Here is a 17,390-nt window from a genome sequence, read left to right as displayed (position 1 = left end):
CTTCTCCTGCTCTCTCTGCCCATGACTTAGCGCTTCCCGTGCCGGAATTTGTAGCCTTGTGCCCGTGGGACCTCTTTTGTGAGGTCACTGCGGGGCAGACATGGGTCTGTAAATACAGGGGGCAGGTAGGCTCCAGAAATTCTACACCTGCTCCATACCTCCCAACATTTTGGAAGTAAAAAGAGGGACAAAAAATTTTTTCCCGCACGTAGCACAGCAATTTTTTCGACCACACCCCTTTCTGTGGCCACACCCCCTAATTACCATGTTTGTTTTACAAAATTTGGCAGGTTATGAAAGTTTGAAAATATTTCTCCTTATCTAAACTGTGTTTTTGTGTCTCAAAATAGTTACAAAGTATCTTATTTGCACCTGTTAGCTGTTCTGGGCTCTCTGCTAAAAGCCAATTAAGTGAGAAACTTTGTTTCTTTTTCTGGCTGTTCAGTGCAGAGAAAAGAGGGACTTCCCAGTACAAATGAGGGACTGCGGGTTGAGCTGTCAAAAGAGGGACTGTCCCTCCGAAAAAGGGACAGTTGGGAGGTCTGCTGCTCATCACTAATGGGGGATCCAAATTGTAATAAGTGAGAAGCTGTGGGACATGAGCAGGAGACACAGGCCTGGCACATTTACATCTCAATCCCACAGAACATGAATTACTTTGACATTTATTCAACATTATCTGTGAGGGCTGAGCTTTCATTTGTAACTGGCAACATAAATAAGAACATTTGCAATAAAAACCCCACTCAGCAATTTCCTCACACACCATTTGGCGCTAGACCCTTCCCCCGCTCTCCCACCGCCACATGAAAATGCAAAACAAACTCCACACAAGGCGGACTTTCTCTCAGCGGCGGCTTGTGATTGGCTGACACGGGTAACTCCTACGACGTTTACGCCATCGACTTGGAAGGAGCCAATGAGCGGAGAGCGGCGTTTGTAGCCCCGGCCAATGGGAGAGCTTGGCGCGAGATTCTGAGCGCGCGCTGCTTGTTCTCTGCAAAGGTTTGGCGCGCTGTGGGCTCAGTGTTCGGCGGCGCTTAGAGGAGAAGTAACAGCAGCGAGGGAAGAGCCTGGTTATTTCTGACTGAATTCGGACACAGCCTCGCTGACAAGTCGGTGAGTCCTTGTTTAGGCACCAGCAGTCGCTTTGTTGTTTGTTTTATTTGTGCGCCGAGTGTGAGTGGAGATGAGCAGCGAGACGGACTACTTTGTGTAGTATCCTTGCGCCGGAGTTTGGTTTTAATGCGCAGCAGTTTTACTGTGACCTGCTGGGGAGAGAGAAATGGGGCTGAGCGCGGGTTTAATTGTGAGGCGTTTAGTCGCCAGGGAGTCCCAACAAGCGGCGCGCGATGCATTGCGGGAATTGGTTCCACAGTCAGAACCAGCGGTGCAGCAACAGGAGGCAAATGTCGGGCTCTTTAGCTTTTCTCTTGTAACTCCCACCAGAGACACTTTCTCTCTGAGGCTGCAGGGGGTAATAAGGTCTCTATCTATGTGCAGATATGGATTCTACCTCCAGTCACATGACCTGCCTCCATCCACATCCTGCCTGGGAGGTTAGTAGTTAATGGAGCTGCAGACTGAACTGCTGTTTGTGTAGCCATCACAGTGACTGTCACGTCTAATTCTATAAGACCAGCCAAGAACACTAATCCAAACACAGCTCAATGTCTGCAGTGGGGGATAAAGTCTAAAAAAAAATGAATGTGAAAATAGAATTGTACAGAATTGTCAGTTTCGCAAGTTTTCCATGAAGCAAAATGGCAGAAATTCGCCAGTCACCAGAGGGTTAACTACAGAGGGGCCCCATGAGACCCTAATACAAATACAATTCCAATAACTATTGGTAAAACAGCTCAACCTCTGCAGATTTAGTTGACCAGCAGATGTTTGCCCCAAAATTGAAGAAAATGTGAGAATGTTTGAGAGACTGGGGTAAAGAGGGCAAAATGTGGGAATATGTACATACGTCCGTCCCAGTGCATGCTGGGTATTGTAGTCTTACATTGACTTGTAACACAAACTACATTACCCAACATTCACTGGGCTCAGCACATTCGAGCAAGAAAACACTTTCACTGGTTCCAAGGTACAAACAAGGCCCAAATCTGTACCCGGGTTGGTTTGTACGTTCAATACCCGCCTGGGCTTTAAATTAGTAGCCCAAGTTGGCTAGTAAACTGGCAACCATTGGGGAGTTACAGGAAGCAGCTCACAATGCATTGTGGGAATTGCAGAAAAGCTGATTCCACAGTCAGAGCCAGCAGTGCAACAGCAAGGGGTAAATGTCAGGCTTTTTTAACCTTTCTCTTGTAACTCCCAGCAGCCCCTCGCACACAGGCACCTACTGTTTAAGGCTGCAGGGGGTTATATGGTCTCTTCATGGCTCTATCGATGTGCAGATATTGATTCTACCTTCAGTCACATGACCAGGCTTGTGCATACACTTAATGCTCCCACCCCCTACTCAATCCACATCCTGCCTGGGAGGTTAGTAGTTAATGGAGCTGCATGCTGCACACTCAACTGCTTTTTGTGTAGCCATGCAGCAAGCACTTAAAGGGCTTGTTCACCTTCCAAACATTCTTTACAGTTCACTTGTTTTCAGATTGTTCACCATAAACACTTTTTTTTTTTCAATTGCTTTCCATCTTTAATTTTTTTTACTGGTTTCCCCAAAATTAATGTTTGTGTCTCAGTCTGGCAGCTCAGTGATCCAGTCTGAACAATTTGCTACGTTTAGTTGTTACGTTTAGTTGATACAATTAATTGATCCATTTCTCAGCAGGATCTGGGGAATATTCGCAAGTATTGTATCAATTCTAACAGCTGCCTGTAATGAAGGATTTCTGCTCAGCAGAGATGGTGGTAACAAACAGTTTAGAGTCGGCGACCCTCCCCTCCCAAAGCTGCTTTAGAAGGTGAAAAATGAAACTTTATTAGAAAAACAACCACAAAAAGAAAATAGAAAGTCATTGGGGAAAAAGTCTGTTTCTGATGAATAATCTGAAACCAACTGAAGTGAAAAAAGTGTTTGAAGGTGAACAAGCCCTTTAATTGCTAATAGAGTTGCCACACGGCCGGTAAAACACCTGTCGGGGCCAGTATTGCAAATTTACCAGCAATGCAGTTGTCTGTAATTTGTAATAACCTTTAAAAAAAAGCCCCTGGCCTGCCCCCAATTCGCACAGAACTTACCTTTTTTTCCAGCGCTGTGGACATCTCTGCAATGTTGCTCCGCTCCTTTTGCGGCACACCCTGTAGCTCCACCCCCTTTTCCGCATCGCGCCCCGGTGCTCGCCCCCACTGGCCGGTAATATTTTTTAGGTGGCAACCCTAATTGCTGACCATCCATGCAGTATGTGGTTGATATTGACAGAGGGAGGTGGCAACTCTACATGGGCTTCATTTTATAATGTTATTTCCTCTGGAGAATATATTCACTCAGGGGTGTAAGTATTGAGGAAGAGGCCCAGTAGCTATAGGGGCCCCATAATGCCTTAAATACCAATTTCAACATATATTGGTAAAAAAGTACAACCTCTGGTTATGTTGTTGGCCCTAAAATGAACTGGCTGTGGGGCCCAGTAACATCTATTTACACCACTGTATTGACCCCTGCGTATACTTTCATTACTCAGACTAGAGCAGACATGGCCATCTTGCAGCCCTTCAGCTCCTCACTAATAAGCACCTTTACAAGCCGCGCAGAAATGAGTCGTTTTCATAGTTAATACAGTTAGAGCTGCAGCTAAGTGAGAATTTTACTAAAAAGAACCAGTGAGCTTATTCTCCTTGTTTATTATTGACACTCTTCCTTTATGAGTCTGTATTTATCCAGCAGCTTCCTATGGAAAGAGGGGGGCTTCAAAGTCTAAAAATGCTGCTACTGTAATAGTCACCCCAGTGGTCACTGATGGGTAATGCAATTAGTAGTAGCCACGAATATATATATATTATTTATATATATATATATATATATATATATATATATATATATATATATATATATATATATATATATATATATATATATATATATATATATATATATATATATATATATATATATATAGCTGAAGCAGTTTGATGTGCAGAAGTGAACGAGGTTGGAAGGAGTTAATGTTGTTTATTGTTTTTCCTCTGTGCTCTGATTAAACCGGTTAACCTGCCTCCTGCGTGCTTGTCTTGTTCATTAAGATAACTGCTCCCCGCTGATGATTTAATCTGGAGCTTCCCTGTAGCTTGTTAGTGTTGATGGGAAGCTTGTGCTCATTAGTGCAATTTCAGGGTGGGGGGGTGTAGATGAAGACAAGAGGGGGTGTACGGATATTGGATACTAATAAGTGATGTCCTGTCGGCTGCATTTCCTTTTCTGCTGAGATAATAACACAAGCTGCTGCTGCTGCGTCCAACATCAGGATATTAACAGAGCAACCAGTATAGATTGCTGCACGGCCAAAAAACCCTTTATTCTAAATGACACTATTCCCATGCTGCTGCTGCTGATGTGCATGATCCTCCTTCATAAATCCTAGAAAGCAGGGGGGCTTATACTCTCAGGTGCAATATGCACCAGCCAACTTAATAGGACTTGCATTGGAAATTAATTAAAAATCCATAATATTCATTATAGAAAGTACACATTTAATTCTGGTTTTTACCCATACTACCTAGGGGCAGCATCAAAAAATATATATATTTTTTAAAATATCGCTTTTAACTTACTGCATCCAAACAGCCAGAGGTGTGTGCCTTTCTTCCCCCCCATGTTTTCTATTTATCCCAAGTATCTGTGAAGGTATTTCTTGCAGTATGGGCTCTGCCCAAGCATCTGTTCTTTTACTGACAGAACATCCGTGTCCATTATGTGTGGGTGCTGCTAGTGTTACTGAGACTTTATCAAATGTTACTATTTCTTGTAGCCATGCCAAGCACCAGGTCTCAGTCTCAAAGTGCCATTCCGTTTCCCAAGAAGAAGAATGCTCAAAGTCGCAGCACAGAGGCCTCCCGTGCAAGAACCAAGTCAGAAAACTGCTCCACTCTCGCTCTGCCGCTCTCTCCGCTTCCCCTCAGTCCACGCAAACGATTGGGTAAGGAAAGAAGTTCTTTGGATTTTCCTAAATGAATCTGCAAAAGTCTCTAGCATGTGACAGCAGTTCATGGTTTTTTTTTTCCCTCTTCACAGGTGATGAAAACCTTTGCAACATTCCTCAGACATTAAGCTGCTCACCGCCCAAGCAGTCTCGCAAAGAGAACGGCCAGACCTCCACCCCTAAGGGGCGCCGCTTGCTTTTTGATGAGAACCAGGCAGCAGCAACACCAGTATCCCCCATCAAGAAGGTACAGGATCCTTATAGACTGTCTCCTTTGAAAAGGGGGCAAGAGACACCATCCGGCTCTCGTAACCACAGGCCGCAGGAAAGGAAGAGTGCTGGTGTCCAGCTATTTAAACAGGAAGGTAAGTGGCCTTTATAGCTCCCCTAAATTGTTTAAGCTGTTAAAAGGAACAATAACACCAAAAAACTGTTAAAGTAATTGAAATTTGCTTCAGAAATACTTCTATAGTTCAAATAAGCTGCTGTGTGGTCATTGAGGCAATTGAAATGGGGGTAAATGGCACAGGCTAAACAGCGGATATGAGATATGCCACCGTCTAGGTACAGATCCTAAAAATCAGTTTTTACAAGTTTGCGATCATTGGATTCTGTTGAAATGAACTTACTCTCCAGCTCAGCATCAGCTACTAATGTACATGAACTATCAAAGCACTGCTTTTCAAAACCATATTTATGTTGGCTTATCCTGCTCAGGTTCTTGCTATCAGAAGGCTAAGCACGCTTTGAATACGGCCATACCAGAGCGCCTATTGGCTCGTGAGAGTGAGACTGCATTTATCAAGACCTTCTTGACAAGTCATGTTTCTGATGGGAAACCAGGAAGCCTTTACATATCTGGTGCTCCCGGAACTGGCAAAACGGCTTGCTTGAATAAGCTTCTGCAGGAGAGCAAGGTTGGTTCCACTATGCACATCCATATTTTAACTTAAAGGGATACTGTCATGGGAAAACATTTTTTTTTCTCAAAACGCATCAGTTAATAGTGCTGCTCCAGCAGAATTTTGCACTGAAATCCATTTCCCAAAAGAGCAAACAGATTTTTTTATATTCAATTTTGAAATCTGACATGGGGCTAGACATATTGTCAATTTCCCAGCTGCCCCAAGTCATGTGACTTGTGCTCTGATAAACGTCAATCGCTCTTTACTGCTGTACTGCAAGTTGGACTGATATCACCCCCTCCCCCCCTCAGCAGCCAAACAAAAGAACAATGGGAAGTAACCATATAACAGCTCCCATACAAGATAACAACTGCCGGGTAGATCTAAGAACAGCACTCAATAGTAAAAACCCATGTCCCACTGAGACACATTCAGTTACATTGAGAAGGAAAAACAGCAGCCTGCCAGAAAGCATTCATTTCTCTCCTAAAGTGCAGACACAAGTCACATTACCAGGGGCAGCTGGGAAATCGACAAAATGTCTAGCCCCGTGTCAGATTTCAAAATTGAATATAAAAAAAATCAGTTTGCTCTTTTGAGAAATGGATTTCAGTGCAGAATTCTGCTGGAGCAGCACTATTAACTGATGCGTTTTGTAAAAAAACATGTTTTCCCATGACAGTATCCCTTTAAGTCATATGCCCTGTTTATAGGAATGTATCACCACTGTTTGCTTCAGCAGTGAAGTCTGGCTTTGGTTGTGCGGTGAAGAAGTCTCTCACCCAAGCCTGACATTACTACTGTAGCGCTGTCAGACTGACTACTGTTAAGCCTCCCACTAATGTCTAAATCAGTGTCTCGTTATTTATCTTGTGCACAGGATGACCTCCAGCAGTGCAAGACGGTTTACATCAACTGCATGTCATTGCGCAGCTCCCAGGCAGTGTTTCCGGCTATAGCTGAAGAAATCTCTGGGGGCAAATCTTCACTCGCCGCCAAAGATATTGTAAGGAGTTTGGAGAAGCTGGTGACTTCAAAGGGTCCAATCATGTACGTACTGACAATATTGTTTTCTTACTGTAGGTTGAATGCATTGTCTGACACTCGTTTCCTGCAAGTTCTTATTTTACTCATCCGTATAACTTGTGCTTCCTTTCTGGGCAGCTTGCTGGTGTTGGATGAGATGGATCAGCTGGACAGCAGAGGACAGGATGTCTTGTACACAGTGTTTGAGTGGCCTTGGCTCACAAATTCTAGGATGGTTTTAATCGGTAAGCACCATCTAATCTATGCAAAGCTTGATCAATCCAATGCTTGACAGACTTTGGTTCATTTGATATAACAAACAAGGGAAAGTTGTGCTCACCACTATTTTTTAAAACTATTAGGCGGGGGTGCAATGAGGCTGTGACCACAAAATACATATAGTCAAATACAAGAGTCCTCTGCACTCAACCCATTATCAATATATTTAAGACAGACATTTTGTGCTACTGCTACTGAAAAATGCCTTACCCTTTAAACAACACAGGGATTGTTTGTCCATATATTACAATATATTTAAGATGAACAACTACGTCACACTAATCCCATATCTGGCCAGTCCTACGCTCAATTTTCATCTGATTAATTAAGAATTCTATTGGTTCATTATACATTTTATAAAAGGGACGAATACGTTTTACCTGCAACTTACTAGCTGCTTTCAAAGTAAAACTCCCAAACTTGGCTGCCCTTTTATTAGACACCAGTGGGATCACCTGACTATAGCTGGGAGGAGTGGGAGCTACAACATGGAGATGGTCACTACTCCTGTATAACTATAACAAACAAGGGAAAGTTGTGCTCACCACTATTTTTTAAAACCATTAGGCGGGGGTGCAATGAGGGTGTGACCACAAAATACATATAGTCAAATACAAGAGTCCTCTGCACTCAACCCATTATCAATATATTTAAGACAGAGACATTTTGTGCTACTGCTACTAAAAAATGCCTTACCCTTTAAACAACACGGGGATTGTTGTTGTAATTCTAGGGCAGAATAAAACTCTTCAGTCTATTTCTTTCACTTTGAAACTTCTAAATTTAGTAGAAGCAGTGCACAGAAAACAAAGAAATTTAGCATCTTATATAAATGTAATACATGGACTGTTCTATGTGTTCATAACTGACTTGGGAACCTTGCGGGCTTTCATTGATCCATCTGTCTTATTGGTCCCCCAGGCATTGCTAACGCATTGGATTTGACAGACCGTATTTTGCCCAGGCTACAAGCTCGACCTCGGTGCAAGCCACAGTTGCTCAACTTTTCTCCATATACAAAGGATCAGATTGCTACCATTCTACAGGACAGGCTGAATACGGTAATTAAACCTTGATTGGTGCAAATGTTCTTGTCTGTGTAACGAATATGTTGTGTGAGAGGAGTAGTAAGCGCCTTTGTGTTGATTCTCTGATTCTATGCACATTGACTTTCAACAAAGGTTGGAAAGTGACTTGCTAAAGTGAGCTTTGAAAGTGAATGCCGAGGAACTTGTACAGCTAGTGGCTTAAACATACAAACTTGTCATGCATTTGTCATGGGATGCCTTGAAGTTTAAGTAGCATATTCTGTTTGCTGCTACAGGTTTCAGGCGATCAGGTTCTGGATAATGCTGCTATTCAGTTCTGTGCAAGGAAAATCTCTGCTGTCTCTGGAGATGCTCGAAAGGCGCTAGATATCTGCAGGTACGTATTCGCTTTTCAATAAAGGGTTGAAGGATTAGGAGCAGTAGGGGGAAGAAACATGGAAACGTTATTATTCCATAATATGTGCAGAAGTCCATATCTGTAAACTCTTTATTTCAATAAAGCGATGCACATTAGTGGCTGCATCTTCAGACTTTTGGTCTGTTGGAAACCACATGCAGTGGGAGGTGGGGCGCTTGTATAATCTATATCTAAAATGCTCTGGGGAGATGCTTGTGGAAAGCTATTCTGCTTTGTTTTTTATAAACTTCTTTCCAGGCCATAATCCTTATTTTTGATATTTTCCACTTGTAGGAGAGCTGTTGAAATTGTCGAAGCGGATGTCAGGGGCCAGACTGTCCTTAAGCCTCTAACTGAATGTAAGTCGATGCTTGTCTCCACTTTGTTTCCTTTTTGTACTTTTCCTTTTGTGCTTTTTTTCTGTTTCCTCCCAACGCCGAAAAGAAGCTTGCTCACTTTCTGAGGAGAATGTTTTAAGTTAATGCTTTCCTGCCAGATTTGCGTTGTCTTTGTTGCTGGGGAAAGCAACCTAATACATTTCTTTTTTTCTTTTGCCATAAACTTGATAACCTGTTCCCAGGATTCTTAACTGTAGACTTGCTGATAGAAGATGTGGTAAAATGGTATAAATGTTGGCTTTTGATAATAACCCTGTACTGTGAAGGATCTCTGATGCCATGCAGTAGAGCAGGGATCCCCAACCTTTTGAACCCATGAGCAACATTGAGAAGTTAAAGGAGTTGGGGAGCAACACTAGCATGAAAAATATTCCTGGGTTGCCAGATAAGTGCTGTGATTGGCCATTTAGTAGCCCCTATGTGGATTGTCAACCTACATTAAGGCTCTGTTTGGCAGTACAAAATTTGCCTCCAAGCCTGGAATTCAAAAATAAGCTCCTGCTTTGAGGCCACTGGGAGCAACATCCAAGGGGTTGGGGAGCAACATAATGCTCACAAGCTACTGGTTGGGGATCACTGCAGTAGAGTGTGGGTTTAAGTCCATGTTAAATTGACAGTAGACCAGTGCATTTCATCGTTATTCGGGACACCATTCAGCCAGGGGCCCTCTGGGACCACAAAGCTCTATTAGACCTTTACAATGACCTTTCAGGATTATCTAGCGCTTTTGATCTTTACACTGTTGCTGTGTATATTTGTAGTACTATATAAATTAAAAGTAATGCATACAGCTAATATGTAAACCTTTTTAATGGACTTAAAAAAAAAAAAAGTTAACCCCGTTTGCTTCCTTTTTTTGTCATCCAGGTGCGTCTCCTTGTAAAGAAGTCCCATTAAACCCTGTTCCAAAAAAGGTCAGCCTTCCACACATCTCTCGTGTCCTGTCAGATGTGTATGGGGACAAGATGGCAAGCCGTGAGGGTTCAAGCGAGAGTTTTCCCTTACAGCAGAAACTGCTGGTCTGTGCCCTGCTCCTAATAACTCGGCAAAGCAAGATCAAGGAAGTCACACTTGGCAAGGTATGTCTGATAGTTTCACAGTTGCACATTTTCTAATTAAAATATCCGTTTGACCGTTTCTGTTCCTTGGCTCAAGTTTTTTTTTTTTTTTTCTTTCCTTCACAGGTGCATGAGGCATACAGTAAAGTCTGCCGAAAGCAACAGGTGCCTGGAGTCGGCCAATCAGAGTGCCTGTCGCTTTGTCAGCTCCTAGAGACAAGGGGTATTCTGGGGCTAAAGAAAGCCAAGGAGGCCCGGCTTACAAAGGTAATGTTTTGTTTGAACAGGAGTCCTGTTTAGTTCTACTTTAGTTTGTCATTTAAACCGTGACATAGAATACCATTCAATTTAATTAGTAAATGTATTAAGTTGCAGTGTATAATTAAATCTTATCAAAAAGGGATGCGAGGTTAAAATGGCTTATTTATAATCTGTTCACTGCTTTAAACTCTGTTGTATCCCTGGTTTTATTATTCTTGATAAACTGGCTGTAAACTGCTTCAAGTTATGGCGGCAGCGTGCTAACACATTTATATAATCCTTCTTGCAGGTGTCCCTCAAGATAGAGGAGCGGGATGTTGAGCACGCATTCAAGGATAAAGTTCTAATAGGCAATGTTTTAAATTCAGGCATTTAATGGCCGTTTTATTCTACTTTTTATCTGTCCCTTCTGTAAATTTTATGTACAATTGTATCCTCGAATGTATATTTAGAGCTTTTTTTGGACACATGACTGTTTTATACTTAACTACAAATACCTTTTCTGTGGGTACCTTTTTATATGGAGGGGGAAAAAATCACAGGTTTTAAAGGACAGGCAATCAGGTTTTTACAATGTCTTCCATTGCTTTGTACAGTCATAAGGATTGACGTGTTGATAAAGTATCTGCACATGAAATACCTCCTAGTGTCTGCTGTAAATAGTATGTTTTTAATTTGCTGTCCCGTGCAGCAGATGTTAATGTTGAAGTATCTGTAAGGTACGGCCCTGTTTCTCTCATCTTTTATGGACAAGGTGTCTTTATGCCCTGGATTTTACTTGCATTTTATTCAAGACTCCACTTCTGTTTTTAATAAAAATTAAAACATTTACTTGTTTATTTGTGAAGGAATTGGTCTAATTCAGATGAATAAAATACAGCGTCTGGTTGTTTTTATGTGAAGTAGGGGGATCATTGTGTTTGCTGTGTGCATCTCTGTATGTGAAATATATATATATATATATATATATATCTATATCTATATTATATCTATATCTATATCTATATCTATATCTATAATCTATATCTATATCTATATCTATATCTATATCTATATCTATATCTATTATCTATATCTATATCTATATCTATATCTATATCTATATCTATATCTATATCTATATCTATAATCTATAATCTATATCTATATCTATATCTATATCTAATATCTATATCTATATCTATATCTATATCTATATCTATATCTATAATCTTATCTATATCTATATCTATATCTATATCTATATCTATATCTATATCTATATCTATATCTATATCTATATCTATATCTATATCTATATCTATATCTATATCTATATCTATATCTATATCTATATCTATATCTAATTATGCTATATCTATATCTATATCTATTCTATTCTATATCTATTATCTATATCTATATCTATATTAATTCTATATCTATATCTATATCTATATCTATATCTATATCTATATCTATATCTATATCTATATCTATATCTATATCTATATCTATATGCTATATCTATATCTATATCTATATCTATATCTATATCTTATAATCTATATCTATTATCTAATATCTATATCTATTCTAATTATCTATATCTATATCTATCTCTATAGTCTAATATCTATATCATATCTATATCTATATCTATATCTATATCTCATAATTCTAATATCTAATATCTATATCTATATCTATATCTAATATCTATATCTATATCTAATATCTATATCTAATATCTTATCATCTATATCTATATCTATATCTATATCTAATATCTTATATCTCTATCTATATCTATATCTATATCTATATCTATATCTAATATCTTAATATCTTATATCTATATCTATATCTATATCCTATATCTATATCTATAATTCTATATCTATATCTATCATTATATCTATATCTATATCTATATCTTATATCTCTATCTATATCTATATCTTATATTCTATATCTTATCTATATCTATATCTATATCTATATCTATATCTTATATCTATATCTATATCTATATCTATATCTATATCTATATCTATATCTATATCTATATCTATATCTATATCTATATCTATATCTATAATCTATACTATCATCTATATCTATATCTATATCTAATATCTATATCTATATCTATATCTATATATCTATATCTATAACTATATCTATATCTATATCTATATCTATAATCTATCTATATCTATATCTATATCTATAATCTATATCTATATCTATATCTATATCTATATCTATATCTATATCTATATCTATATCTATATTATCTATATCCTTAATATCTATATCTAATCTCTAATATCTATTTCTATATATCTAATCTATATCTATATCTATATCTATATCTATATCTATATCTATATCTATATCTATATCTAGTATCTATATCTAATCTTAATCTATTATCTATATCTATATCTATATTCTATATCTATATCTATATCTTATATCTATATCTATATCTATATCTATATCTATATCTATATCTATATCTTATATCTATATCTATCTATATCTATATCTATATCTATCTCTATATCTATATCTATCTATATCTATATCTATATCTATATCTATATCTATATCTATATCTATATCTATATCTATATCTATCAATCTATTATCTATATCTATATCTATATCTATATCTATAATCTATATCTATATCTATATCTATTCTATATCTATATCTATATCTATATCTATATCTATATGCTATATTCTATATCCTTATATCCTATATCTATATCTATATCTATATCTATATCCTATATCTCTATATCTATACTACTATTATATCTAACACTATATCTATATCTATAATCTAACAATTAACATATCTATATGCTATATCTATATCTATATCTATATTCTATATCTATATCTATATCTTAATATCTATATCTATATCTAATCTATATCTATATCTATTATCTATATCTATATCTATATCTATAGTATCTATATCTATATTCTATATCTTATATTCTTATTAGTCTTATATCTATATCTATATCTATATCTTATATCTATATCTTATATCTATATATCTATATCTATATCTATATCTATATCTATATCTATATTCTATAGCTATATCTATATCTTTATTCTATATCTAATATCTATATCTATATGCTAATATTATATCTATTATCTATATGCTTATATCTATATCTATATCTTATTTATCAATATCTATAATCTATATCTATATCTTATATTATTATCTATATCTATATCTACATATCTATATTTAATCTTATATCCATATCTATTATCTAATCTAATATTCATATCTATATCTATATCTATTATCTATATCTATATCTATATCTATATCTATATCTATATTATATCTATATCTTATATCTATATCTATTATCTATATTCTATTATCCTTATTTATCTTATTATCTTATATTATATCTATATCTATATTATATCTATATATCTATATTCTATATCTATATCTATATCTTAGTATCTATTATCTTAATTCTTATATTTCTTAATATTCTTATATCTATATCTATATCTTATATCTATATTTCTATATCTTATATTCTATTTATCTATATCTATATTTCTAATAATTTATATCTATATATATATCTTATTTAATCCTATATCTATATCTTTATCTATTATTATATCTATATACTATTTAATATCTATATCTATATTTATATCTTTATCTTATATCTATATCTTATATCTATATCTATCTAATGCTATTATCTATATCTATATCTATATCTATATCTATATCTATATCTATTCTATATCTATATCTATATCTAATATCTATATCTATATTTATATCTACTATTAATATCTATATCTATATCTATAATCTATAATCTATATCTATATCTATATCTATATCTTATAATCTATATCACTATATCTATATCTCTATCTAATAATCCTATCTCTTAATTATCTTAATCTAATATCTATTATCTTATATCTATATTATATCTATATTCTATATGCTATACTATATCTCTAATCTATATTACCTATCTACTATCTATATCTATATCTATATTCTAATATTCTAATCTAAATATCTATATCTATAATTCTATATCTATATCTATATCTAATATCTTATATCTATATCTATATCTATATTATATCTATACTTATATCTATATCTATCTATATCTATATCTATCTCTATATCTTATATCTTATATCTATATTCTATATCTTTATATCTATATCTATATCTATATTATATCTTATATCTATATCTTATTTCTATATCTATATTATATCTATATGCTATATTCTATATCTATATCTATAATCTTTATTCTATATCTATATCTTATCTATATTATAATCTATATCTATATCTATATCTATATCTAATATCTATATTCTATATCTAATATCTATTATCTAATCTAATATCATATCATTCTTATATCTATATCTATATCTATATCCTATATCTATATCTATATCTATATCTATATCTATATCTTATATTCTATATCCCCCCCCTAAAATATCTATATTCCCTATTAAACCTTTTTTTAATTTTATTCTTATATCTTTTATCTATATTCTTATCTATATCTATATCCTATATCTATATCTTATATCTATATCTTATCTATCTTTAATATCTATATCTTATATCTATATCTTATATCTATATCTAATATCTATATCTATATTCTATATCTATATCTATATCTATTTATTATTCTTATATTCTATTAAATCTATATTATATCTTATACTATATCTCTATATCTAATATCTATATCTCTATTATATCTATATCTATATCTATATCTATACTATATCTAATATTCTATATCAATATCTATATACCTATATTCTATATCTTATATCTATATGCTATATTAATATCTATATTATTATCTATATCTAATAATTCTATATCATATCTATACTATTAAACATATCAATATCTATATCTATCTTATATCTATTAGTTATATCTATATCTATATTCTATATCTATATTATATCTACTATCTATATCTAATCTATATCTATATCTAATATCTTAATATCTATTATGCTATAATCTATATCTATTTATCTATATCTAATATCTATATTCTATATTCTAATTCTATATCTATATTATATGCTATATCTATATCTATCTCTATATCTTATATCTATATCTATATCTATATCTATATCTAATCTATATCTAATATCTATATCTATATCTATCTATATCATACTTATTCTATATCTATATCTATATCTATACTCTATACTATATCTATATCTATATCTATATCTATATCTATAATCTATTAATCTATTCTATTTATTCTTATATGCTAATATCTATATCTATATCTAATATCTATATCTATATCTTATCTATATCTATACTCTATATTAATAAATCTATATTTATATCCACCCTTTCTCCGCCCCCCCCCCCCCCCTCGCCCCTCTCCCCCACCCCCTCACTTCCCCCTCCCCCCCCCCCCCCCTCTCCCCTATATCTATATCCTATATCTATAATCTATATCTATATCTATATCTAGTATCTATATCTATATCTATATCTATATGCTTATAATCTCATAATCTATATCTATATCTATATCTATATCTATATCTATCCTTATATCTATATCTATCTATATCTATATCTATACTATTATCTATATCTAATCTATATCTATTATCTATATCTAATATCTATATCATTCTAATATCTATATCTATATCTATAATCTAATATCTATATCTTATCTATATCTATATCTAAATATCTATATCTATATCTATATCTATATCTATATTCTATATTATATTATATCTATAGTCTAATATCTATATTCTATAGTCTATATTATAATCTATATCTATATTATATCTATATCTCGTATCTATACTCTATATCTATATTATATTCTATTACCTCTATATCTATATCTATATCTATATCTATAATCTATATCTATATCTATATCTTATATCTATATCTATATCTATATCTAATATCTATATCTATATCTTAATATCTATCTATATCTATATCTATATCTATATCTATATCTATATCTTATCTATATCTATATCTATATCTATATCTATATCTATTATCTAGTATCTTATATCTATATCTATATCTATATCTATATCTATATCATACTATATTCATATTATATCTATATTTTATCTATATCTATATCTTATCTATATCGTATATCTATATCTATATCTATATCTATATCTATATCTATATCTATATCTATATCTATATCTATATCTATATCTATATCTATATCTATATCTATACTATATCTTATCTATATCTATATCTATATCTATATCTATATCTATTCTATATCTAATCTATATCTATATCTATATCTATATTATATCTATATCTATATCTATATCTATCTATATCTATATATCTATAATCTAATATCTATATCTATATCTATATCTATATCTATATTCTATATCTATATCTATATCTATATCTATATCTATATCTATATCTATATCTATATCTTATATCTATATCTATATCTATATCTATATCTATATCTATATCTATATCTATATCTATATCTATATCTATATCTATATCTATATCTATATCTATATCTATATCTATATCTATTTATACTATATCTATATCTATATTATTCTTATCTATATCTATATCTATATCTATATCTATATCTATATCTATATCTATATCTATATCTATATCTATATTCTATATCTATATCTATATCTCTATCTATATCTATATCTATATCTATATCTATAAATCTATATCTATATCTATATCTATAATCTATATCTATATCTATATCTATACTATATCTATATCTATATCTATATCTATATCTATTCTATATCTAAATCTATATC

The 17,390-nt window shown here is 33.7% G+C and overlaps 1 protein-coding gene across 1 annotated transcript; it reads left to right on the top strand.

Moving 5' to 3' along the window:
• The first annotated feature begins 1,047 nt into the window (after positions 1 to 1,047).
• On the top strand, positions 1,048 to 11,301 carry cdc6.L (cell division cycle 6 L homeolog). The gene is given in 12 exon segments (NM_001090971.1): positions 1,048 to 1,119; positions 4,929 to 5,096; positions 5,192 to 5,464; positions 5,817 to 6,016; positions 6,885 to 7,054; positions 7,169 to 7,275; positions 8,231 to 8,370; positions 8,634 to 8,734; positions 9,050 to 9,114; positions 10,021 to 10,232; positions 10,338 to 10,478; positions 10,762 to 11,301. Coding segments are annotated over 11 exon segments (1,662 nt in total). The 5' UTR covers positions 1,048 to 1,119; positions 4,929 to 4,930; the 3' UTR covers positions 10,849 to 11,301.
• Positions 11,302 to 17,390: the final 6,089 nt, after the last annotated feature.

Source organism: Xenopus laevis, chromosome 9_10L, assembly GCF_017654675.1.
Source record: "Xenopus laevis strain J_2021 chromosome 9_10L, Xenopus_laevis_v10.1, whole genome shotgun sequence".
NCBI classification, from domain to species: domain Eukaryota; kingdom Metazoa; phylum Chordata; class Amphibia; order Anura; family Pipidae; genus Xenopus; species Xenopus laevis.
Note: the sequence above shows the minus strand (reverse complement) of the source record. Positions and strands in the feature narration are given on the sequence as shown.